At 49.7% G+C, this 26,198-nt stretch overlaps 1 protein-coding gene across 1 annotated transcript; it reads right to left on the bottom strand.

Annotated features, from left to right (window-relative positions):
• Positions 1 to 4,009: 4,009 nt before the first annotated feature.
• Positions 4,010 to 23,750, bottom strand: LOC134345898 (galectin-3-binding protein-like). The gene is made up of 6 exons (XM_063047242.1): positions 23,553 to 23,750; positions 19,462 to 19,547; positions 18,493 to 18,684; positions 17,324 to 17,455; positions 14,432 to 14,699; positions 4,010 to 7,353 (listed from the first exon to the last, which is right to left on the bottom strand). Exons 2-6 carry the CDS (start codon positions 19,514 to 19,516, stop codon positions 6,267 to 6,269), a joined length of 1,734 nt encoding a protein of 577 aa, XP_062903312.1. The 5' UTR covers positions 19,517 to 19,547; positions 23,553 to 23,750; the 3' UTR covers positions 4,010 to 6,266.
• Positions 23,751 to 26,198: the final 2,448 nt, after the last annotated feature.

Below are 26,198 nucleotides of genomic sequence, written 5' to 3'. Positions count from 1 at the left end.
CTTCTGCAGCTTCTTCCGGTCTTAGACAGGCCAACTTCCATACCAGGTTGTGATGCACCCTAGAAGAATGCTTTCTACGGTGCATCTATAAAAATTAGTGAGGGTTTTAGGGGACAGGCCAAATTTCTTTTGTTTTCTCAGGAAGTAAAGGTGCTGGTGGGCCTTCTTGGCAGTGAACTCTGCTTGGTTGGACCAAGTCAGGTCATTTGTGATATTGACCCCCAGGAACTTAAAGCTTTTGACCTGTTCCACTTGTGCACCACCGATGTAAATTGGATCGTGCGGTCCGCTACTCCTTCTGAAGTCAACAACCAATTCCTTCGTCTTGCTGAAGTTGAGGGATAGGTTATTGTCTTCGCACCATGCCACCAGGTTCTTAATCTTCTCTCTGTACTCAAACTCATCATTACCCGAGATACGGCCTACAATTGTTGTGTCATCAGCAAACTTATATATTGAGTTTGCTGGAAACTTGGCTACACAATCATGGGTGTACAGTGAGTACAGCAGGGGGCTGAGTACACAGCCTTGTGGGGCACCGGTGCTCAGAGTGATTGTAAAGGAGAGCTTGTCCCCTATTTTTACAGCCTGGGTCTGTCTGTGAGGAAGTTGAAGATCCAGCTGCAGATCTGAGTGCTAAGGCCCAGGTTCCGGAGCTTAGGAATCAGTCATCTCTGTGCCTCTCATTACAATATCTCCAGCGTCATTTTCTACCTTCAGCTCTCTTTTTCCCTTGATATACTCAAAAAAGCTTTTAGTATCTTCTTTGATATTAGTCTCCAGCTTCCTTTCATAATTCATCTTTTCCTGCTGAATGACCTTCTTGATTTCCTTTTCAAATCTCCCCAATCCTCTATCTTCCCACTAGCTCTGGCTTCCTCGTATTCCCTTTCTCCCGCTTTTACTTTGGCTCTGACTTAACTTGTCAGCCACGGCAGTGTCCTTCCATTCAAAAATTTCTTCCAATTTGGAATATATCTGTCTTCCAATTCCCTCATTTTTCGCAGAAACTCCAGCCATTACTGCTCTGCTATCCTTCCTGCAAATATCCCTTTCCAGTCAACCTTGGCCAGTTCCCCTCTCATGCCATTTAATTTCCTTTATTCCACTGAAATACCGACACATTGGAATTTAGTTTCTCCTTCTCAAATTTCAAAATGAATTCAATCATATTGTGATCACTGTTCCCTGAGGGTTCCTTAACCTTAAGCTCTCTTATCACTTCTCGATCGTTGCACAACACCCAATTCAGCACAGCTGATTCCCTAGTGGGCTCAACAGCAAGCTGATCTAAAAAGTCATCCCTTAGACACTCTACAAATTCTCTCTCCCGAGGTCCAGTACTGGCCTGATTTTCCCAATCCACTTTCATATTAAAATCCCCAACGATTATCAAGAGTATCAGATTGCCTTTCTGACACACCTTTTCTATCTCCTGCTGTAATTAGTAATCCACACCCTGGCTGCTGTTTGGAGGCTTGTATACAACTGCCATTAGGGTCTTTTTACCCTTGCTATTTCTTAACTCAACCCATATAGACTCCACACCTTCTGATCCTATATTACCCCTTTCTAATGATTTAATATTATTGCTTATGCACAGGGCCACACCACCCCCTCTGCCTACTAATCTATCTTTCCAATATACCGTATATCCTTGGAAGTTCAGCTCCCAATGGCAGCGATTGTTTAGCCAAGTTTCAGAAATGGCCACAATGTCATACTTGCCAATCTGGTATTTGAATTTCAAGATTGTCCATTTTATTTCTTATGCTGCGTGCATTCAAATATAACACTTTCAGTCCAGTATTTGTTGCTTTCTCTTTTAACTGCACCACACCTCTATTGCCCTGTAACTCATCCCACTGGCTGTGATTATGACTCATCTCCTGCTTGTCCTTTCTATCATCTCTGTTGCACGCTATCTTTGATTTATTTATGTTTCCCCCCTCCTCAGCTCTATCACCCAGGTTCCCATCTCCCTGCCAAATTAGTTTAAACCCTCCCTAACAGCTCTATTAAACCTGCCTGCTAGGATATTGGACCCCATTGGGTCCTGCAGTCACCCGTCCTTTTTGTACAGGTCGTACCTCCCCCAGAAGAGGCCCCAATGATCCAGGAATCTGAAGCCCTGCCCCCTACACCAGTCTCTCAGCCACACATTAATATGCCTGATTATGCTATTCTTGTGCTCATTAGCATGTGGCACAGGCAGCAATCCTGAGATTACTACCCTGGAGGTCCTGCTTTTCAGCTTCCTACCCAACTCCCTGAATTCCCTCTTCAGGACCTCCTCCCTTTTTCTACCAATGTCATTGGTACCAACGTGTACCAAGACTTCTGGCTGTTCACTCTCTCCCTTCAGAATACTCTGCACCTGATCTAAGACATCCCGTACCCTGGCACCTGGACAGCAACACAGTGTGGGTATCTCTATCAGGCTGACGGAACCTCCTGTCTGTTCCCCTCACTATGGAATCCCCTATGACTACTGCATTCCTCATCATCTTCTTTCCCTTCTGCACCACGGAACCAGGCTCAGTGCCAGAGACCGGACCACCGTGGTTGTCCTCTGTCAGGTCACCCCCGCCCCCCCATCAGTATCCAAAATGAGATAACGAATGCAGAGGGGGGTGGCCACAGAGGTGCCCTCTACTATCCCTACTACCCTTCCCTTCTCTGATCAAGCCCACTTGACTAACTCCTGCAGCCTCGGAGTGACTAACTCCCTGTAGCCCCTATCTCCTCCTCGCTTTCCCTAATAATGAAGCCGCAGCTCCAGACCCCCAACACGGTCTCTCAGGTGCACCTGGCGCAGATGTGGCCATCTGGGAGACTGGAAGAAGCCCAGGATTCCCACATCTGACACCCAGGGGAAGGCACTCACCCTACAGACAAGCTCTCTATTCCTCCTATGTCTTCCAGTCTGGTATAACTTTTAACATAACATCCCATCTCCTGTACTCAATACATTCTATGAAGGCCAATGTGCCAAAAGCTTTCTTTACTATCCTATCTGTGATGTGACTGGCAATGAATTATGGGCCTGTCATCCCAGTTCCCTTTGTTTTACCACACCCTTCAGTACCCTGCATTCACTGTGTAAGACCTGCTTTACACTTGTCTGCACTGAGTTCCATCTGCCATTTTTAAACCTATTTTTCTAGCTGGTCCATATCTCACTGCAAGGCATGATCAGTCTTCCTCACTGTCCCCTACATCCCCAACCTTGGTGGCACCTGCAGATCTGCTGATCCAGTGAACCTCATTATAGCAACAAAGGACCCAGCACCAATCCCCCAGTCACTCCACTAGTCACCATTCAGAGAAGTGACCATCTACTAACACTCTCTGGCTTCTCCCAATGTCAAATTGAATTTGCTCCCTCACCTTGAATGCCGAGCGAGCAACTGAACCTAGATCACCATTCTAGATCAAAGGTTTTGAGCAACGTAGATCCAGCCCTCAGTTGACTACAAAGCTCCTGTTTCATCCACAGCCTTTGGTTTGAGTAGGTCTGGTACGTTCTCAAAGGCACAATTCTTGATTGTCGATGATGACTGTGGCATATTCATTCAGATCTGAAGATGAATCTCTGAATATTGTCCAGTCCCCCGACTCAAAGCAGTCTTGCAAGCATTCTTCTGCCTCCCTAGACCGTACCTACTTGGTCCACACCAGTGACACCGCTCCTCCTGGCCTTCCCTCGCCCTGCTGTGTTCCATGATCTCCGTCAGGCACCTGGGAATGATTCCCAAGAGCAAACGCCACTCCCATTCTCATACATCCTCATTGATCCCAGATCCACCCTCCTCCCATCCACCTCCAGAGCCCCACTCTCCTCCCCCACTGTCGCACTGCTAGTGCTACGCATTCCCCACCCCCCCATCTCTCCTCCTCCCACCCCCCGCCTCATCATTATCCTCTCCACATTCTGTGCCCGCGTCCCCAACCTGTTGCCAGGGTGAAGTCCACAGGATCCACGCACAAATGGACAAGGACACATAGCATCAAGCAAGGTCGTTTATTGAAGGAAGCAGACAGCGGCAGCCGAGGAGACGGCAGGGACCAGAGCAGCTGATCATTCGGTAAGATCCCTGTGCACACAGAACAGGGCATGACGCTGACCTCTGGATTGGGGCAGTGAACCAACTTCACCCAGTGAACACACAGCCAGGCAGAGGGAGGGGATGAGCGTACCAGAGTAAGGGTTGGGCTTCATCGGGGCTTGGATGGTACCAATGGACTATTGGTGCCCGTAGGGTGGAGCGGACAACAGAAACAATGTGTGGCCCTGGGGTAGGGATGGAAGGTGGTGGTCTTGGGGGAGAGGGACAGGGAATGGTCAAGAGAGACACTGTATGATCCTGGGGTGGGAGGAGGATCTGGGGAGACGCCATGGTGACAGGGATGAGGGGAGGTGATGAGACGGGACAGTTAGTAGAGATGACGTGTGGGAGAGGAGGGGAAGTGATGGGGGAGGATAATCCATAGAGACGATGTGTAGCCCGGGGGATGTGGCAAAGAGTTTGTTGCTCTAGATTAGTGTGTGGGTCTCTGCTGATCACAGAACACAGATTCTGTGCACCCTCGGGGAGGATATCTGAACTTTTGGTGTACTGAGTTCCATTCTAGTCACTGCATTCAGGAGGAGTGTGAGATACAAAGATTTACTGGCAGGGAGCCTAAGAGTGTGGGGAGGTGTTGTACCTACCAACTTCCATGGGAAATGATTATGGCTGTAGATGCTGGAAATCTCCTGGGATTCTTTGAGAAAAGACAAAGAGTTAATGGATGTTGTGTATTTGGATTTTCAGAAGGCATTTGATAGGGTGCCACACATAAGGCTGTTTAACAAGAGCCCATGGCATTACAGGTACAATTCTAGCATGGACAAAGGTGCAGCTGATTGTCGAGAGGCACTGAGTGGGAATAAAGGGAGCCTTTTCTGATTGGCTGCCAGTGACTAGTGGTGTTCCGCCGATTCTTTTCATGTTATTTGGGTGACAGAATTGGTGGCTTTGTGGCCAAGTTTGTGGATGATTTGAAGATAGGTGGAGGGGCAGGTAGTGTTGAGGAAGCATGGAAGCTACAGAAGGACTTAGACAGATTAGGAGAATGGGCAAAGAAGTAGCAGATGAAATACAGTGTTGGGAAGTGTGTGGTCATGTATTTTGATAGAAGAAATAAATGGGAAGACTATTTTCTAAATGGGGAGAAAATTCAAAACTCTGAGGTGCAAAGGGACTTGGGAGTCCTTGTGCAGAATTCCCTAAAAGATAATTTTCATGTTGAGTCAGTGGTGAGGAAGGCGAATACGATGTTAGCATTTTGAGAGAACCAGAATATTAAAGCAAGGACATAATACTGAGGCTTCATACAGCATTGGTCAGACTGCAATGAAGAAAACTTAAAGGGGACCTGAGGGGTGGAGTGGTTTGAATCAGGAACTCACTGCCAGAGTTGTGAGTGGGGAGGGCAATGGCTGTCACCTAGTTTAAGAAGCCTTCAGACAGCCTTAATATTTAATTAGGATCGGTGTTGATATGGGCGTATGGGATCACTGCAGATGGGCATGGAAGTGGTGGGCAGGAGGGCCCAGGTCTCTCACGTCGCACTCAGTGACCGATGAATTACGCAGGTCCATGGTCTACTGTACACATTGGAGCCCAGACCGTCCTCTGAGACAGAAATGGATGGAGAGTGAGGGGTGAAGAAAGACTGGTGAGGACTGCTGAGGAAAGGATAAACTAGGGGTGGGGAGAGAGTCAGAGGAGAGACACGAAGAGAGTCTGCGGTAGGAAGAGAGGCAGTAGAGAAAGACTGGGGATGGGGCAAGAGACAGATGGACTGGAGGCAGGGAGAAAACTGGCAAGGGACTGGGGGTGAAGATAGACAGAGGGACTTGGGGTGAGGAGAGAGATGGCAAGGGACTAGGGATAGACACAGAGACAGGGGGACTCGGAGTGGGGAGAGAACCAGGGGTACTGGGGGTGGACACAGAGACAGCGGGACTGGGGGTAGGGAGAGAGATGGCAAGGGACTGGGGATGGGGAGAGAGACAGAGGGACAGGGGGTGGAGACAGACGGATGGACTGGGGATGGACACAGAGCCAGAGGGACTGGGGGTGGAGACACAGTCAGAGGGACTGGGGGTGGGGAGAGAGACAGAGGGACTGGGGGTGAGGAGGGAGACAGAGGGATTAGGGAAACGTGCGGGTTTATACTGTTGCTACTGGGCAGTTGGTGGTCCAATTCTGGACGGGTCAAACATAAAAGGGCTGGACGACAAACCGGAGGGTGGAAATGCCGTTATCACAGGCGAAGAGAGAAAAGTCGGTGCTGTTGTTGGAGGGCAGCACGGCTGTCGAGTTCTTCATCTCCTGCACGTAGGAGACCGTGCTGTTGTTGCAGAGCAACAGCACAGAGTTGCGGTAGGTGACGGTTTCTGGGGTGTTGTACGTGGTCAGCACTGCCACGGGGTACGTATCGTACGGACACGAGACGTAGCTGTTGCGGCAATGCTGTGCTGTTTCGTGGTAGTAGCCGGTCCACTGGAGCGTGCTGGAGCTGAACAGCCGGCTCAGGTGTTGCTTGGTCTGAAAGGAGATGCGTGGGGAGGAGGAGTAGTAGTAGGAATTGTAGCCGCCATACCTCTGTCTCCTGTTGTAGTATGAGGCCGTGGGTCCGTACAGACCAGTGCGCTGGTAGGGCGAGTCCATCAGACCGGAGATGGCCAGGGTCCTGCTCCATTGATTGGAGGTGTAGATGCGTGGCTGGAAGTCGGGGTTGTCCAAATCCTTGAAGTACTTCAGCAGCTGTGGACGGACCGAATGGAACTCAAAAGCCTCCAGCAGCCTTTGCGTGAACATGCTCTCAAACTGCTGGTACAGGCTGGAATTGAAGGACAAGGAGATGAGCTCCTCGGGAGACATCATCGGGAAGCGGATACTCTTCATCAACCGGTCAATGGCGGCAGTCTTCCCACTGTGGGAGATCCAAGACTCCACTGCCTGGAACAGCGTGAATTCACTCTCAATGACCAGATCTGAACGCTGGAGCAAGGCAACCAGGTCCGCGACCGACAGCTCATCCCACGCCGCCGTCTGGCTGAAGGTCTCACAGTTCCAGGCGAAGTACTGCAGGCAGATCTCCTGCAGCACAGGGTCCTTCACTCTCTCTGCATACTTGTAAAGCTCCAGCTGCTGCTGAAACGAACTGTCCTGGGGCATGAGTTTGTAGAAGAGCTGATCACAGTAATCGCGCACCGCAATGATCCTGTAGTCCGACGCTATGTTGTGGATGCACTTCACTGAAGACAGAGTGACAGAGATGGTCCTCGTGTAAAAATACCTGTGAGTAAAGAGTGACAGGAAGGGGAGGTGAGTGGATTTCATTCTCCAACTCCACACCTGGCATGGGAACTAGCCATGTTGGGCAGTGAGCACCCTTCCATATTAATCTCATTGCCCAGTATCACAATGACCATGTGTTTGAAATGCTCACAAGACACTTCTCAAACACTGTGCTCCAGACATTCACTGCTCTCTGGCTGAAGAAGACCCCCACACATCCCTTCCAAATCTCTTCCCCTCTACTCTAAACTCACTTCCCACTGAGAGTACTGGAGTCAGGCAGGTGTTTCCACAAAACCCAACAAGGTGTCCGTCTGAGATAGTCTGATCTGCCCACATTCTGGCCACAGATTCTAAATCTTTCCCATCATGCACTTCTTCAAATCTCCGTCTATAAACGTTGCATCTGCCACTTCATGACACTTGGAACAGTGCAGACGATTAGAGAAGCCAGCCAGGATTTGTTACAATCATCTGACCTAGTATATCTGTCCTTCATTATTTTGGTAAATAGTTAAGACGAGAGAGTACAAGGCATGTTTAGTAAGTTTACAAACACCCCAGGTGACAAAAGGTTATAAAAAATCACAGGAGAGTCATGATCAGCTGAGTAATTGGGCCGAGGATTGAGGACTGGGGAAAGGAGTTTGTTTCATAGAAACATACAAAACCTATCTCAAAATACAAGTGCTTCGGCCCACAATGTCACTCCGAACATGTACTTATTTTAGAAATTACCTAGGGTTACCCATAGCCCTCTATTTTATAAGCTCCATGTACTTATCCCGGAGTCTGTTAAAACACCCTATCGTATCCACCTTCACTACCGCCACCGACAGCTCATTCCACGCCCTCACCACTCTCCGCATAATAAAAAAAAAACAAACTTGCCCCTGACATCTCCTCTGTACCTACTTCCAAGCACATGAAAACTGCCCTCTCGTGTTAGCCATTTCAGCCCTGGGAAAAAGCCTCTGACTATCCACACGATCAATGCCTCTCATCTTATACACCTCTATCAGGTCACCTCTCATCCTCCGTCGCTCCAAGGAGGAAAGACCGAGTTCACTCAATCTATTCTCATAAGGCATGCTCCCCAATCCAGGCAACATCCTTGTAAATCTCCTCTGCACCCTTTCTATGGTTTCCACATCCTTCCTGTAGTGAGGTGACCAGAACTGAGCACAGTACTCCAAGTGGAGTCTGACCAGGGTCCTATATAGCTGCAACATTACCTCTTGGCTCTTAAACTCAATCCCACGGCCGATAAAGGCCAATGCACCGTATGCCTTCTTAACAACACTGTCAACCTGCGCAGCAGCTTTGAGTGTCCTATGGACTCAGACCCCAAGATCCCTCTGATCCTCCACACTACCAAGAGTCGTACCATTAATACTATATTTTGCCATCATATTTGACCTATCAAAATGAACCACCTCATACTTATCTGGGTTGAACTCCATCTGCCACTTCTCAGCCCAGTTTTGCATCCTATCAATGTCCCGCTGTTACCTCTGACAGCCCTCCACACTATCCACAACACCCCCAACCTTTATGTCATCAGCAAATTTACTAAAGCATCTCTCCACTTCCTCATCCAGGTCATTTATAAAAATCACAAAGAGTAGGGTTCCCAGTACAGCCTCGTAAGGCATGACCTGTCTTTGACAAAGCCATGCTGACTATTCCTAGTCATATTGTGTCTCTCCAAATGTTCATAAATCCTGCCTCTCAAGATCTTCTCCATCAATTTACCAACCGCTGAAGTAAAACTCACTGGTCTATCACTTCCTGGGCTATCTCTACTCCCTTTCTTGAATAAGGGAACAACATCCGCAACACTCCAATCCTCCGGAACCTCTCCGGTCCGCATTGATTTTTCAAAGATCATTGCCAGAGGCTCAGCAATCTCCTCCCTCGCCTCCCACAGTAGCCTGGGGTGTAAGTCATCGGGTCCCAATGACTTATCCAACTTGATGCTTTCCAAAAGCTCCAGCATATCCTCTATCTTTATGTCTATATGCTCAAGCTTTTCAGTCCGCTGTAAATCATCCCGACAATCGCCAAAATCCTTTTCTGTAGTGAATACTGAAGCAAAGTATTCATAAGTACCTCCGCCATCTCCTCCGTTTCCATACACACCTTTCCACTGTCACACTTGATTGGTCCTATCCTCTTATGTTTTAGCCTCTTGCTCTTCACATATTTGTAGAATGCCTTGGGGTTTTCCTTAATCCTGTCCCCCAGTACTTTCTCATGGCCCTTTCTGGCTCTCCAAATTTCATTGCTAAACTCCTTCCTGCTGGCCTTATAATTTTCTAGATCTCTATCATTACCTGGTTTTTTGAACCTTTCATAAGCTCTTCTTTTCTTCTTGACAAGATTTTCAACAGCATTTGTGCACCATGGTTCCTGTACCCTACCATCCTTTCCCGGTCTCATTGGAATGTACCTATGCTGAACATCACGTAAATATCCCCTGAACAATTTGCCACATTTCTGCTGTATATTTCCCTGAAAACATCTGTTCCCAATTTATACTTCTGAGTTCCTGCCTGATAGCTTCACATTTCCCCTGACTCCAATTAAACACCTTCCTAACTTGTCTGTTCCTATCCCTCTCCAATGCTATGGTAAAGGAGACAGAATTAAGATCACTATCTCCGAAATGCTCTCCCGCTGAGACCTGACACCTGACCAGGTTCATTTCCCAATACCAGATCAAGTACAGCCTCTCCACTTGTAGGCTTATCTGCATATTGTATCAAGAAACCTTCCTGAACACACCTAACAAACTCCACACCATCCTCTTGCTCTAGGAAGATGCCCATCAATTTTTGGTAAATTAAAATCTCCCACCACAACGACCATGTTATTATTACACTTTTCCAGAATCTGTCTCCCTATCTGCTTCTCAATGTCCCTGTAACTATTGAGATGTCTATAAAAAACAACCAGTAGATTTATTGACCCCTTCCTGTTCCTAACTTCCACCCACAGAGACTCCATAGACAATCCCTCCATGACTTCCTCCTTTTCTGCAGCCATGACTCTATCTCTGATCAACAGTACCACGTCCCCACCTCTTTTGCCTCCCCGCCGTCCTTTCTGAAACACCTAAAACTCGGCGCTTTAAGTAACTATTCCTGCCCCTGAGCCATCCAAGTCTCTGTAACGGCCTCCACATCATAGCTCTAAGTACTGATCCACGCTGTAAGCTCATCTGCTTTGTTCATGATGCTTCTTGCATTAAAGTAGACACATCTCAAACCATCGGTCCCAGCGAGTCCCTTCTCTGTCACCTGCCTATCCTCCCTCTCACACTGCCTACAAGCTTTCTTTATTTGTGAGCCAACCATCCCTTCAGTTCAGTTCCCACCCCCAGCAATTCTAGTTTAGACTCTCTGCAATAGCCTTAGCTAACCTCCCTGCCAGGATATTGGTCCCCTTCAGATTCAAGTGCAACCCGTCCTTTTTGTACAGGTCACACCTGTTCTAAAAGAGGTCCCAATGATCCAGAAATCTGGATCCCTGCCCCCTGCTCCAATCCCTCAGCCACACATTTATCCTCCACCTCACTCTATTCCTGTACTCACTGTCACATGGCACAGGCAGTAATCGTGAGATTACTACCTTTGAGGTCCTGATTCTCAACTTCCTTCCTAACTCCCTGTAGTCTGCTTTCAGGACCTCCTCCCTTTTCCTACTTAGGTTGTTCAGTACCATTATGTACCATGACCTCTGGCTGTTATCCTTCCCACTTCAGGATATCGTGGACACGGTCAGAAGCATCCCAGACCCTGGCACCTGGGAGGCAAACTACCATCCATGTTTCTTTCCTGCATCCACAGATTCGCCTGCCTGACCCCCTAACTATAGAGTTCCCTATCGCTACTGCCTTCCTCTTCCTTTCCCTACCCTTCTGAGCCACAGGGCCAGACTCTGTGCCAGAGGTACGATCACTGTTGCTTCCCCCAGCTAGGGCACCTCCCAGCAGTACTCAAACAGGAGTACTTCTTTAGGGGGACAGCCACAGGGGAACTCTCTAGTACCTTCCCTCTCCTGACACCCACTTGTCTGCCTCCCGAGGCCCCGGTGTGACCACCTGCCTATGGCTTCTTTCTATCACCTCCTCACTGTCCCTGACCAGACGAAGGTCATCGAGCTGCAACTCCAGTTCCCTAACGCGGTATCTAAGGAGCTGCAGCTCGACACATCTGGCACAGATGTGGCCATCCAGGAGGCTGGGAGTCTCCTGGACCACCCACATCTGACACACAGTACAGAACACCGGCCTCACAGACATACCTCCTATTCCTCACAGGTAGCTTACCTTGCCTGAACCCACTGTCACCAAAGCCCTGTTGAGCCAAAGCCCTCCTACTCTGTCTCCCTCTACTCCGTCACCTACTCTACAAAGCTGTCTTCTTTTAAATCCTTCCCGTCAGTCTAATTTGCTGACGTCCACATGCTTGCACAGTTGTGCCTCGATAAGTGACAGACGTTACATTTTGGTAAGACAAGTGAGGGTAGGACTTCCACTTCTCGCTGCCTCAGTGAAGCACCAAGTCTCAAAGACCCCAGCCCCCCCAGACACTCTCTCTTTTTCGGGCTTCCATCGGGCACAAGGTTCAAACGCCTGAAAGCACATACCACCAGGTTCAAGAACAGACTTCTATCTCACTGTTATAAGACTACTGAATGGTTCCCTAGTACGATAAAATAGACTCTTCACCTCACAATAAAGGTCTTGCCCTTTGTTGTTTACCTGCACTGCACTCTCTCTCTGTAGCTGTTGCATTTTATTCTGCATTTTGTTCTTGTTTTACCTTGATCGGCATCAACATGTTGTTATAATAAAGTGATCTGTATGGATTGCAAGCAAAATGAAACTTTTCCAAGGTACTTTATTATGTGACAATAATACACCAGTTTACTGTGAATGGCAGGGCCATGGGGACTGTTGTAGAAGAGAGGGATCCTTGGAGCACAAATACGTTTCCCTGGAAGTGGCATCCCAGGTAGACGGAGTGGTGAAAAACGCTTCAACAGTTAGGGATTGAGTGTAGAAGTTAAAGTTGTGCAAGACATTGCTGACATTGGGAGTACTGAGTTCAGTTTGGGTCACTCTGCTACAGGAGGGACAACATTCAGCTGGAAAGAATGCAGAGGAGATTTACAAGGAGGTTGCCAGGATTGAAAGGACTGAGTTATTGGGAAGGCTAAGAGTAGAAAGATCCTACAAGGATGGCACTGGTGAGGCACGGTGATGTTTTTCGGGCAACAAACAAAACAAATCTAACTATTCTGTTAATTACACAGTGGACTACGATCACTACGATCCACAGCCTCTAACTTCCTTTTGGGAGTTGTGCCTTTCAACCATCCGTATGACCTGGCAGCTTTGGAGGATTTGGCAAACTGGACTCTCGAGAATGCAATCACGACCTTGGTGCCCATTGCTGGAATTGGATTCTGGGCTGATTGAGATGGCAGGACCCAGCCCGAGAGCACAGAACAAACTGATGTTGAGTTGATTTAAGTACTGAGCCAGATTAAAAGGATAAAGGCATTGAGGTAGAACAAATCCCTACACCGTGAGGTTTTACTCGCCGTAGCGCTGAGCCGACTCGGTGGCTGTGGCCCGCAGTCCTCGGGTTCTGGGACCAGACACACTACTCAGTCGACTCCACGGCTGTGAAATCAGTTTTGGGGACTCTGTGCTTGATGTTCCGTGTGTTACTCGCTTTATTATCTGCACAATTTGTTCTTTTCTCACACATTGGATGCCTGAAGGATGTTGTGTGGAATTTTTTAAAGGGGTCTATTATGTTTGTTTATGTTGTGGCTGCCTGTTAGAAGTAGGAATCTCAGGGTGTATATGGTCAACATACTTTACCAATAAATGTACTTTGTACTCAGTTCCTGGGTGTGCAGAAGATTGAGGGGTGACCTTGTATGATCACAGCCTTTTACCCATGTTTGGGGTATCAAACACTGAAGAGTACAGTTTTCAGGGGAGGGGAAGAGATTGAATGAGGACACAATGAACAACTACTTCATCCAGAGAGTGCCCAGTACATGAATCAGCTACCAGAGGAAGTGGCCAAGGCAGGTATATTGACAACATTTCAGAGATGTCTGGAAGGGTACATGGACATGAAAGGTTTAGACTGAGAAATGGGCCCGTTGTAGGCAAGTGGGACTAGTTTTGTTGACATAATCCACTTTGCCCAAAGCTGCTGCTTCTCTGCTGTGTGACTCAAAATATTGTGAATGGAAATTGACAGCATTTTGATGAAGTTACAGAATACTCTGAGCACGGTCTACCCCATATTGTGTCTGTACACAATATTCTGAACACAGTCTACTCCGTTTTGTCTGTACACAGATCTCCAAGCACAGTCTACACCATACTGTTTGTACACAATACTCAGAGCACAGTCTATCGCATACTGTGTCTGTACACAATACTCTGAGTGTAGTCTACTCCATACTGCGGCTGTACACAATACTCCAGGCACGGTCTATGCCATTGTGTCAGTACACAATATTCCAGGCGTGGTCTACCCCATACTGTGTCTGTATACGATACTCCGAGCACTCTCTATCCCTTATTGTTTCTCTACATAACACTTCGAGTGCAGTTCATCCTTACTGTTGTTGTACGCAATAATCTAAACATCATCTCCCCGTGTTGTGTCTGTACGCAATTTTCCAACAGCAGTCTACCCTGTGTTGTGTCTGTACAAATACTCCCTTCCCTGCGTACCCTCTCCCTGCCCTGTCTCCACCAAGTGACCAGTGGTCTGAACTGGTCCCTTCCCTGGGGATCCCCTCCCTACCCTGTGCCTACCCAGTGACCGGGGTGACAACTGGTCCCTTCCCTGGGTACTCTCTCCCTACCCTGTGTCTACCCAGTGTCTGGGGTGAGAACTGGTCCCTTCCCTGGGTACTCTCTCCCTACCCTGTGTCTACCCAGTGACCAGGGGTGACAACTGGTCCCTTCCCTGGGTACTCTCTCCCTACCCTGTGTCTACCCAGGGACCCAGGGTGAGGGGGCAAGCAGTAGTTACCTGATGATGTCATCGACGTACTGCACACAGTCCTGAGACACTATCAGATTGAAGAGGTTGCCCTGGGCCTGGCTGAGCAGGTTTCCATCTGTGTGCAGTGACAGGATTAGCCTGTGTACACAGGAGCGCGCCTCTTCACGGCCATCCTCCAGGCTGTTCACCGTGATGTTCATGTCACAGTCCCTGCGACTCTCGTATAACTCTTCTAAAGACTTGTAGAACTCTGAAGTGAGGTCCAGTCTGTAGCCAAACAGCTGGTCCAGCCTCCCTGGAGAACAAAACATACTTCGCATGTCTCTGAAACACGCCCCTCACTGTTACACGCCCTCCCAAACAGGAACACCACACCTCTAAAGGTGGCAGAGTGGTAAAGTGGGGACAGCCAGTCTCATTGACATGGAAGTTGGTGCAGTTGTGGATAGTCTGGAAAGTTGTCATGGGTCACAACAGCACACTGACAACGTGCAGAGCTGGGCTACGGGGTGGCTGAGGGAATTCAGCCAGAAAAGTGAAGGTCAAATTTGAAGGCAAGTACAGGCTCAGTGGCAGAGTTCTCAGCAGTGTGGTGGATCAGAGGGATCTTGGGGTCCACCTTGGTAGATCTTTCAAAGTTGGCACACAAGTTGATAGGGTGTATGGTGTTTGAGCTTCATTAAGTTCAAGAGCCAGGAGGTAACGTTGCAGCTCCATAAAACCATGGTCATGGAATATTGTGTTCATTTCTGGTCGGCTCATTATAGGAAGAGGGTGCAGAAGAGTGTTATCAGGATGTTACCTGGAGTAGAAGGCATGTCTTGTGAGGAAAAGTGCAGCGAGCTCAGCCTTTTCACTTTGGAGTGAAGGAGGATGAGAGGCGACTTGGCAAAAACGTACACAGGAAGCACAAGCAAAAATGCGAACATGAGGGCCATAATTGTAAGGTGATTGGAGGAATGTGTGTGGGGTGGGGGGGGAGGTCGGAAGTAATTTTCTTTTTAAGAAACACAGAGTGGTGGGTGCATGGAACACCCTGCCGGGGGTGGTGCTAGAGGCAGATAGATTAGGGACTTTAAGCAACTCTTCAATTGGCACGTGGATGATAGAACAATGGAGGGCTATGTAGGAAGGAAGGGTCAGATTGATCTTGGAGTAGGTTAAAGGGACAGCACCACATTGTGGGCTGAAGGGCCTGTACTGTGCTGTAATGTTCTATGTTCTCTCAAATATCAAACTGAGAAGTATGGAATGTATGAGGTAGAGAATCACAACCTTTTTACAGGGTAGAAATGCTATGTACTAGAGGAAACTTTGTTTTCGTGATGGAGGGAGGGTAAGGTTTTTTGTTTAATTTTTACGGAGATTGGTGGGTGCACGGGGTGGTGGTGTGAGCTGGTTTGATGGTGGAACTTGAGAGGCTGGTAGACACATGAACAGCAGCAAGTGTGGGAATGTAGACTTCTGCAAGGAGAAGGGATTTACTTTGTATTCAGCACAAATATTGTGGGCAGAATGCCTTCTTCCTGAGCCATACTGTTCCCTGTTCAAACTGAAATGAGAGGGGAATGAACCATGTGCAGGAGGAAAGAATTCAGTTTAATTTGACATCATGCACCGAAGATCCTGTTCAGAGCCATATTCTGTGACTAAACATTGACGTATAATGGGTGGCAATGGAGCGCATGCCTTAGACAGGCTGAAGGGCCTGTGTCACTGACGAAACAAGCCACAAACACAACCATGTACCATCAAACTCCCAACCTCAGATCAGCTGCTGACTCTGCAGCAGTCAGTTCCACCACCCCACCCCACCATCTGTCACATCACCCCTCCCTCATCCCCAACAGTCCAGTCAAACCACACCAGCCCGACCCCACCATCCATCACATCACCCCTCCCTCATCCCCAACAGTCCAGTCAAACCACACCAGCCCGACCCCACCATCCATCACATCATCCCTTCCTCATCCCCAACAGTCCAGTCAGTCACCCCCCCACTACCCCTCCCCAACACTGTCCATCACATCACCCCTCCCTCACCTCCAACAGTCCAGTCAAACCACACCACCCCACCATCCCTCACATCACCCCTCCCTCATCTCCAAAACCCCGGTCACCCACCTCCCAATCACCCTCCACCCCATGTCACATCACCCCTCCCTCATCTCCAAAACCCCGGTCACCCACCTCCCAATCACCCCCCACCCCATGTCACATCACCCCTCCCTCATCTCCAACAGTCCAGTCAGTCATCCCCACCACTGTCCATCATATCACCTCCCAATCACCCCCCACCCCTCCCCAAGATACGAGACATCACCCTCTCCCTCATTCCAACAGCCTGGTCACTCCCCTCCCAGTCAACCCACCCATGACCCCTACCCCCCCATCAATCACGTCACCCTCTCCCCACCGTCTGTCACATTACCCCTTCCCTAATGTCCAACAGTCCGGTCACTCCCCACCGTCCGTCCATCACACCCTCAATAATGTCCAACAGTCCGGTCACTCCCCACCCTGTCACCCTCCCCATCATCTGTCTGTCCATCACACCACCCACTCCCCACCACCCCTCCGCAATATCATCACGTCACTCCCCCCCCCAGTGTCCAACAGACTAACCCCACCCTGTCTCACTCTCCTCTCTGCAATCTATCCCTCTCACCCCCATCTACCCACCCCACCCTTTCTCCATCTCCCTCTCCCCATCTCTTCCTCACCTTCACCTTCCCACGCCCCATTCCCTCGTCTCCATGCTCAGAGCAAATTCCAGCATCTTATGACCCTCATCATATAATTCTGATTCCACACCCCCCCTCGGGCTGGTGCTCATGGGGTCACTGAGAAACCCAGCATCCTCTGACACCCCTCCACACCATTCTCACACCGCCCCCCCATTCACGGGCTGGTGCTCACGGGGGTCACAGCGAACTCCAGCATCCTCTGAGTGTTGGCAGTCGTGGATCTTCCAGCCTTTGGTCTTGCAGTTGGCGAGAGAGGTCTCGGTTCCAGTACAGAACACATCATCCAGCAGGATTGGGCCTGACCCTGGGGGAGAGGCAGATTGGAGTCAGCACAGTCCCAGGGACACCCCTCACCTTAGGGTCATGCCCTCCTCCTCAGGGATCCATACTCTCTGGGTCACATCTCCATGGGGCTGAGGTGTGGGTGAGAGACTGTAGTCTTGTGCTGAAAGAGTGAGGTTGGGGTCTAGGGGAGACAGTGATATCAGGGTTCATGGGGTCCGGGTGAGGCAATAGAGAGGGGCTCAAGTGTCCAATGAGGGGCACTGGGGTCCACGCAGGGACCAGGGAGAGGGGCACCGGGGTCTGGGTGGGGATGAGGGAGCGGGGGGCGCTGGGGTCCGGGTGGGGACGAGGGAGGGGGAACTGGGGTCCGGGCGGGGACGAGGGAGCCGGGGGTGCCGGGGTCCGGGCGGGGACGAGGGAGCCGGGGTCCGGGCGGGGACAAGGGAGAGGCCATTAAATTAGGTTAGATTAGATTCAACTTTATTGTCATTGTGCTGAGTACAGATACAAAGCCAATGAACTGCATCTAACCAGAAACACAAAGAATAGTGTCATTTACAAAATAACTGCAAATAAAAAGTAAATGCTACAGCACACAAATATAAAAGTACTGAGACAGTACAATATGGGTGCAATACTGCTTAGCGCTGTGATGTGAGGTTCAGCAGGGTCACAGCCTCAGGGAAGAAGCTCTTCCTGTGCCTGCTGGTGTGGGAGCGGAGGCTCCTGTAGCACCTGCCGGATGGGAGGAGAGTAAAAAGTCCCTGGTTAGGGTGAGATGCATCCTTAATAATGCTTTTTACCCTGCCCAGGCAGTGTTTATGGTAGATGTTCTCAATGGTGGGCAACTGGGTGCCGATAATCCGCTGGGCAGTTTTCACCACACGCTGGAGTGCTTGGCAGTCTGATATGGGACGATTGCCATACCACACTGAGATTAGGGTCCTCATTCCCCACGACCCAATCAATCTCAGTTCTCAGCAAAAATAATATTGCTCACTGGTCGTTCCCTCCAGTGATCAGGGAAATACAGAGATCCCCATCCAGTCCCCTCACCTGATCCGAAGGCACCTCCACGTACGGCCTCCGTGGCGTTGAGGTAACCAAGGCTGCGGCAGACAACGTGAGCATCAGTGAGGTCCCAACCGTCATCACACACGGTGCCCCACTCTCCATCGTAGTACACCTCGACACGGCCCTCGCTGGGCACTCGGCCCCTGGACAGACGCAGGTCTCCATTCTCCAGCCCTGGGGACAAGCACACGTCAGCACCAGCAGGGTCTGGGGTTGCACTGTGTACTCACCGTCTCCCCGGTCTCTAAGCAGGGTCGGGGACGCAGTGTGGAGAGCGGCTCGACCCCGGTGATGGGCTTGTGGGGAGAACGTCATGCGGCCTGACCCCAGGGTGGGACGTCACGGTCTGACCCCGGGGACAGGCAGGTGAGGGGTGGGATGTCAAGCGGCCTGACCCCGGGGGTGGGCAGGTGGGGCGGTGGGATGTCTCACGGCCTGACCCCGGGGGCGGGCAGGTGGGGGGGTGGGACATCGCGCGGCCTAACCCCGGGGGTGGGCAGGTGAGGGGGGGGGGACATCACGCAGCCTGACCCCAGGGATGGGACATCACACGGTCTGACTCCGCGGACAGGTGGGTGATGGGTGGGGGGGGGGGACATCGTGCAGCCTGACCCCGGGGATGGGCGGGTGTGGGGGGGGGACATCGCGCCGCCTGACCCCGGGGACAGGCAGGTGAGGGGTGAGATGTCATGCGGCCTGACCCCGCGGACAGGCGTGTGATGGGTGGGGGGTGGGACGTCACGCGACCTGACCCCGGGGACGGGCAGGTGAGGGGTGGGACGTCATGCGGCCTGACCCCGGGGACGGGCAGGTGAGGGATGGGACGTCACATGGCCTGACCCTGGGGATGGGCAGGTGAGGGGTGGGACGTCACGCAACCTGACCCTGGGGACGGGTGGGTGGGTTGCAAGGCCGAACTACACTCAGGAATGTACACCAGATGAGTCTCACCTTCACCCAATCCCAGCAGGAGTAACATCAAACCCAGAGCGAATAGGACGGTCATCTTGTTCCTGAGCACAAAGCACAGATGGCAGCTGAAACAGAGCAGACAAGTACTCACACTCAGCCCTCACATCCAAAACCTCTGTGTTGTATATGGTCTGCAGGAGCCTAGTTTCTTGTGATGGTCTACATGTATAGAGAGAGAACAATAAATCTGATCTTGAATCTCCTTGTTGCTAGTCACCTCTCATCCTCCGTCGCTCCAAGGAGAAAAGGCAGAATTCACTCAACTTATTCTCATAAGGCATGCTCCCCAATCCAGGCAACATCCTTGTAAATCTCCTCTGCACCCTTTCTATGGTTTCCACATCCTTCCTGTAGTGAGGTGACCAGAACTGAGCACAGTACTCCAAGTGGGATCTGACCAGGGTCCTATATAGCTGCAACATTACCTCTCGGCTCCTAAATTCAATTCCACGATTGATGCAGGCCAATACATAGTATGCCTTCTTAACCACAGAATCAACCTGAGTGGCTGCTTTGAGCATCCTATGGACTCGGACCCCAAGATCCCTCTGATGCTCCACACTGCCAAGAGTATTACCATTAATACTATATTCTGCCATCATATTTGACCTATCAAAATGAATCATCTCACACTTATCTGGGTTGAACTCCATCTGCCACTTTTCAGCCCAGATTTGCATCCTATCAATGTCCCACTGTAACTTCTGACAGCCCTCCACACTATCCACAACACCTCCAACCTTTGAGTCATCGGCAAATTTACTAACCCTTACCTCCACTTCCTCATCCAGGTCATTTATAAAAATCAGAAAGAGTAAGGGTCCCAGAACAGATCCCTGAGGCACACCACTGGTCACCGACCTCCAGCAGATTATGACCCATCTATAGCCACACTTTGCCTTCTGTGGACAAGCCAGTTCTGGATCCACAAAGCAATGTCCCCTTGGATCCCATGTCTCCTTACTTTCTCAATAAGCCTTGCATGGGGTACCTTATCAAATACCTTGCTGAAATCCATATACACTACATCTACTGCTCTTCCTTCATCAATGTGTTTAGTCACATCCTCAAAAAATTCAATCAGGCTCTTAAGGTGCAACCTGCCTTTGATAAAGCCATGCTGACTATTCCTAATCATATTACGCCTTGCCAAAATGTTCATAAATCCTGCCTCTCAGGATCTTCTCCATCAACTTACCAACCACTGAAGTAAGATTCACAGGTCTATAATTTTCTGGGCTATCTCTACTCCCTTTCTTGAATAAAGGAACATCATCCGCAACCCTCCAATCCTCCAGAACCTCTCCTGTCCCCATTGATGATGCAAAGATCATCGCCAGAGGCTCAGCAATCTCCTCCCTCACCTCCCACGGTAGCCTGGGGTACATCTCATCCAGTCCAGGTGACTTATCCAACTTGATGCTTTCCAAAAGCTCCAGCACATCCTCTTTCTTAATATCTAAATGCTGAAGCTTTTCAGTCTGCTGCAAGTCATCACTACAATCATCAAGATCCTTTTCCATAGTGAATACTGAAGTGATGTTTTCATTAAGTACCTCCGCTATTTCTTCTGGTTCCATACACACTTTCCCACTGTCACATTTGATAGGTCATATTCTTTCACATCTTATCCTCTTGCTCTTCACAAACTTGTATAATCCTCCACCTCATTCTATTCCTATACTCACGGTCACGTGGCACAATCAGTAATCCCGAGATTACTACCTTTGCAATCCTGCTTCTCAACTTCTTTATTAACTCCTTGTAGTTGTTTTTCAGAACTTCTTCCCTTTTCCTACCTATGTCATTGGTACCAATATGTACCACGACCTCTGGCTGTTCTCCCTCCCACTACAAGATATCGTGGATGCGATCTGAAACATCCCAGACCCTGGCACCTGGGAGGCAAACTACCATCCGCGTCCACAGATTTGCCTGTCTGACCCCCTAACTATAAGAGTTCCCTATCACTACTGCCTTCCTCTTCCTTTCCCTACCCTTCTGAGCCACAGGGCCGGACTCTGTGCCAGGGGTGCAGCCACTGTTGCTTCCCAAGGTAGGCTGTTGCCCCCCACAACAGTACTCAAACAGGAGTACGTATTGTTAAGGGGTACAGCCACAGGGGTACTCTCTAGTACCTGACTCTTCCCCTTCCCTCTCCTGACCGTGACCCACTGGTCTGCCTCCGGTGGCCCCGGTGTGACCACCTGCCTGTAACTCCTCTCTATCAACTCCTCACTCTCCCTGACCGGATGAAGGTCATCAAGCTGCATCTCCAGTTCCCTAACTCGGTCCCTTAGGAGCTGCAGCTCGACACACCAGGTGCAGGTATAGCCGTCCGGGAGGCTGGGAGACTCCAGGACCTCCCACATCCGACACCCAGCACAGAAAACTGGCCTCACACACATAGTTCCATTCCGCAATTAACACAAGTAGACTTACCTCGCCTCGTCCCATTACCGCCTAAGCCCGTTGAGCCAAAGCCCCGTCATTCTGCTACCTCTCACTCCTCTGCCCGCTGGATATGGCGGTCTTCTTTGTAAACCTTTCCCGCTCTGCTGGCTGACGTCATGCGCCTGCGCAGTCTTGCCTCTCTTTACCCCGAGACTAAAATGCCTTCGCTCCGGAAATCCTTAGCCGTTCCACTCGCAGCCTTCTTGCTTTTAATTATGATATTGTTAGTTACCTCATTTAATCTCAATTACAAGCCTCAGAAGTAACTCCATCTGAGTAGTTTAAAGAAGAAAGGGTGAGAGACCTACCTGGTGGTAAGACTCTCCATCCGCAGCCTCAAGGTCCCAGTGATCTTCTCCTACAACGACTGATCTACTTTATTTAACTTCCTTTTACTGGCAGCAAATGCTCGACGAGCCACAAACTTTTAGCTCGTTCCTGTTGTCGCTCCTGAGAAGCGAAACTTATCAACAGCGAGTCTTTCAGACTCAAATCTTTCCCAATCTCACTTTCACTTCTGTAAAAACGAAACTCAGCAGCATCGAGACTTGTTAACTCAAATCCTTCCCCAGCTTGCCCTCGCTTGTCTGAAAACAAACGCTCCAGTAACGAGACACTTCTTAGATAGTGACCGTCCCCTTTTTGTTTCTCAGCTCCACCAAATGGTCTCGCTGAACGATCCCCACACGACTGACATTACAAAACCGCTTTCTCTCCTACTGCGCCTCACCCCTACAGCATTCAACTGACAGTCCTGCCCTTCCCTTCCCGTTCTGTTCTACGATAACGTCCCTGTCTCCAGAACCAACCCTCCCAAGTTCATCCACCTCGCCGAGAAGCCTCGTATATGAAAACAAATCCAGTTCACATCTCCTGCCTCTCCTCCCTCTTTGCTCTTGGATGTTCTGTTGCTCGCGTTCTGGCTCTTCGCTGCTTCACTTCCGCGCAGGGAAACACCCCCCGGGCAAGCGGGTTTAAACCCTCAGCAGCAGACCTGCAAATCTTCCCGGGCCCTACCTACCCCAGACCGTGTTTCTACTCAAGGGTTCAGGGACTCCATTCGGTTGTGTTCCCTGAGGGAGATTAAACTACTAAATTGGTTCATGGCTGTCTCAGGTACAGGTACCGTGCTTGTTTTACAGACTGATCGCACAGATCAAGTGCACTGAGGTAGAGCAAGGTAAACATCAATAGAATATAGAACGCAAACACGAGCAATTCTGCAGATGCTGGAAGTTCAAGCAACACACATCAAAGTTGCTGGCGATCGCAGCAGGCCAGGCAGCATCTCTAGGAAGCGGGACAGTTGACGTTTCAGGACGAGTCCTGACGAAGGGTCTCAGCCGGAAACGTCGACTGTCCCTCTTCCTAGAGATGCTGCCTGGCCTACTGCGATCGCCAGCAACTTTGATGTGTGTTACTAGAATATAGAGTTGAGTGTCACAGTTACAGAGAAGGTCCGATGCAGGCAGACAATAAAATGCAGATTTTCATGAGGTAGATTGTGAGGTAAAGATAACCGATAGCGTCCCTAATCGGCGGCAGGCCACAGAAGGAACAAGCCGCTGTCCCAGCTGTACCGTGTTTGCAAAGTATAAGGTTAGAGAAGATTTTACCTGCTCGTCCACCAGCACTTCCTCCTCGAACACAGCCGCTCCCAGTACAGTAACTGCTGTTCCGAAGGCCACTCCGCTTCGCCTTGGCTGCCGCACCTCACAATTAACCAACCGGAAATGTCTCCTGGGCTTTATTCTTCGCGGCCGAAGTACATTTAGCTACTCCCCTCAACTGCGAGGCGCGTCGGGGCTGAGACTTCTTACCTGCAAACAGGCCCTCCCCGTCCAACTCGAGGTCCCGCCTCCATCAGGAACAGCTCCCGCGCCTGCTCCCTGTAAAGTGTCTCCTCCTTCTATCTGCTGCCCGACCTCTGCAAATGACAAATATTCCCCAAAATTTGTCCGGTCGGGTGCGGCAGAGAAACATGGTGAGGGAGGAGTGCACCCAGTGTCAATCTGCAGCAAACCTCACTCCAGAGTTCCACTAAACTGTAAGAATCAGAGCAGAATTAACCAACTTCACCCAGACATCCCACCCTGCAAAAACTCATTTCATGGAGGTAGCAACCCCGCCCCCCGCAACCCCATATTCCCCCCCCCCAGGTCGACCTCCAAGGGTGTATGTATGTACTTTGTTTAGTGATTTTGTCTAATCTGTAAACCGAGTTGGGTGTATCCAAAAGTGTAACATTAAAATATGTACCTATGTTATATTATATTATCATGTTTATTCTATTACAACTTTAAGCAAGTCTTCAGGGAGTTTGGCCTCATTACATAGGACATCAATAGCATAGCTCCTTAGCAGCCAGCCAACCAGTTTAAATAACGTTAGCTATGCTAATGAACGAATGTGTTAAACTCACCTCAACATGTCTTTTACATTTTAACCCACCATGGGCAATAGAAAAGTCACTGTTGCAAACAGTGCAGCGAGCAACACTGTCATTATTTTTGAGGTCGACTGTAAAGCCCGACCACAGAGAAAACTGATAGGTCTACTTAGCAGGGGGCCGCAGTCGTTTTTGCACCGCAGACCGGTTTAATATTGACAATATTCTTGCGGACCGGCCGACGGGGGGGGGGCGGGGGTATTAATCACAACCGGAATATAGGTGATAAGTCAATCGCATCATAACATTTTAAGTAACGTTTGGATGTTAAACACACAGCGCATATTTTCCCCGTATGAACATATAGAATCATTGCAACACACCAATATCGCTGAATCAGTGGAAGCCCTGGGCTTGTTTTCCTGCAACAAGATGGTCCTATCGAGGGGTGATGGGAGAGACAGCGATACTCGAAGGGGGTTCCTTATGTCCAGTCTATTCCGCAATTTAGTTTTCGTTGCATTCATTGCAGAAAACGCCGCTTCAGAGAGATATGTTGGAAATGGAAGCAACGTTTTCAGTGCTTCCGTGACTATCTCAGGATATTCAGCCTTGACTTTGATCCGGAATGCCGGCAGAGATGTTATGTCAAACATACTTTTCAGCCGGCCGTCATTTGCAAGCTCGAGGAGTTGATCTTTTTCCCGCACTGACATGGATGATTCACCAGACACATTCACAAATGGGTCACGGATCCAGTCCTTTGCTCGTCTCGGGTCACTGACGACCTCGCGTGCGTTAAAATTCAACAGTGCGTGACAGAGAATGAGGAAGGGTGCAGCTGACTCATATCGTTTCATATCGCCAAATCACATTGTTTCCTCGCAGCCCGGTGGTTGGGGACCACTCTTAGCACGAAGAGAGACCAATCAGGATGCTCGCTCACCCTCTCCCCCTCCCTCTCAAAAAATCTATTTCCGGGATGTTGTATATAATTTCCGGCGTCAGGGAGCCACTACCGAGATGCGGGAGAGGTGGGATGTCTGTTCACCCATCGAGTCTGCTCTGCCATTCCATCATGGCTGGTTTAATATCCCTCTCAGGTCATTCCCCTGTCTTCTTCCCTTAACACTTCACACGCCCTCACTGCGGGGAAGTCTGATCACCTGGCTGTACGTCTACTCCCTGAGTATAGGCAGAGACTGAAGACTGCAGCACCAACAGTGAGGACCAGGAAGGTTTGGTCAAGGGAAGCACAGGAGCACCTACAGGACTGCTTTGAATCGGTGGACTGGACTGTATTCAGGGATTCATCTTTGAATCTGGATGAGTATGCTGCAGTTGTTACCAACTTCATTAAAACCTGTGTGGATGAGTGTACCTATAAAGATTTACTGTACATTCCCAAACCAAAAGCCGTGGATGAACTGGGGGTACATCATCTGCTGAAGGCCAGATCTGTGGCATTCAAGTCTGGTGACCCAGGCCTGTACCAGAAAACCAGATGTGATTTGCGGAGGGATATTTCAAGGGCAAAGAGACAATTTCAAACGAGCTTGGAGGTGACATCGGATGCACAGCAACTCCGGCAGGATTTGCAAGATATTTCTTCCTACAAAGAGAAACCCAATAGCATGAATGGCAGCGATGCTTCACTACCAGATGAACTCAACACCTTCTCTGCCTGCTTTGAACGGGAGAACACAACTACAGCTGTGAAGATCCCTGCTGCACCTGATAACCCTGTGACCTCTGTCTCAGAGGCCGATGTCAGGCTGTCTTTAAAGAGTGAACCCTCACAAGGTGGAAGATCCAGATGGAGTACCTGGTAAGGCTCTGAAAACCTGTGCCAACCAACTAGCGGGAGTATTCA

The sequence above is a fragment of the Mobula hypostoma genome, chromosome 4 (assembly GCF_963921235.1).
Source record: "Mobula hypostoma chromosome 4, sMobHyp1.1, whole genome shotgun sequence".
Lineage (NCBI taxonomy): Eukaryota > Metazoa > Chordata > Chondrichthyes > Myliobatiformes > Myliobatidae > Mobula > Mobula hypostoma.
The sequence above is the reverse complement of the archived record's forward strand: the minus strand, read 5'-3'. Positions and strand labels throughout refer to the sequence as shown.

Bases quoted from the DNA above. Each gene is read 5' to 3' on its own strand.
- LOC134345898 (XM_063047242.1), bottom strand. From the start codon at position 19,516: ATGACCGTCCTATTCGCTCTGGGTTTGATGTTACTCCTGCTGGGATTG. The intron at 17,456-18,492 runs GTGAGGGGACTG...CCTCTCCCCCAG, and splicing joins TGGAGGTGCCTTCGGATCAG to GGTCAGGCCCAATCCTGCTG. The intron at 14,700-17,323 runs GTGAGCACCAGC...TTTGTTCTCCAG, and splicing joins TGGAGTTCGCTGTGACCCCC to GGAGGCTGGACCAGCTGTTT.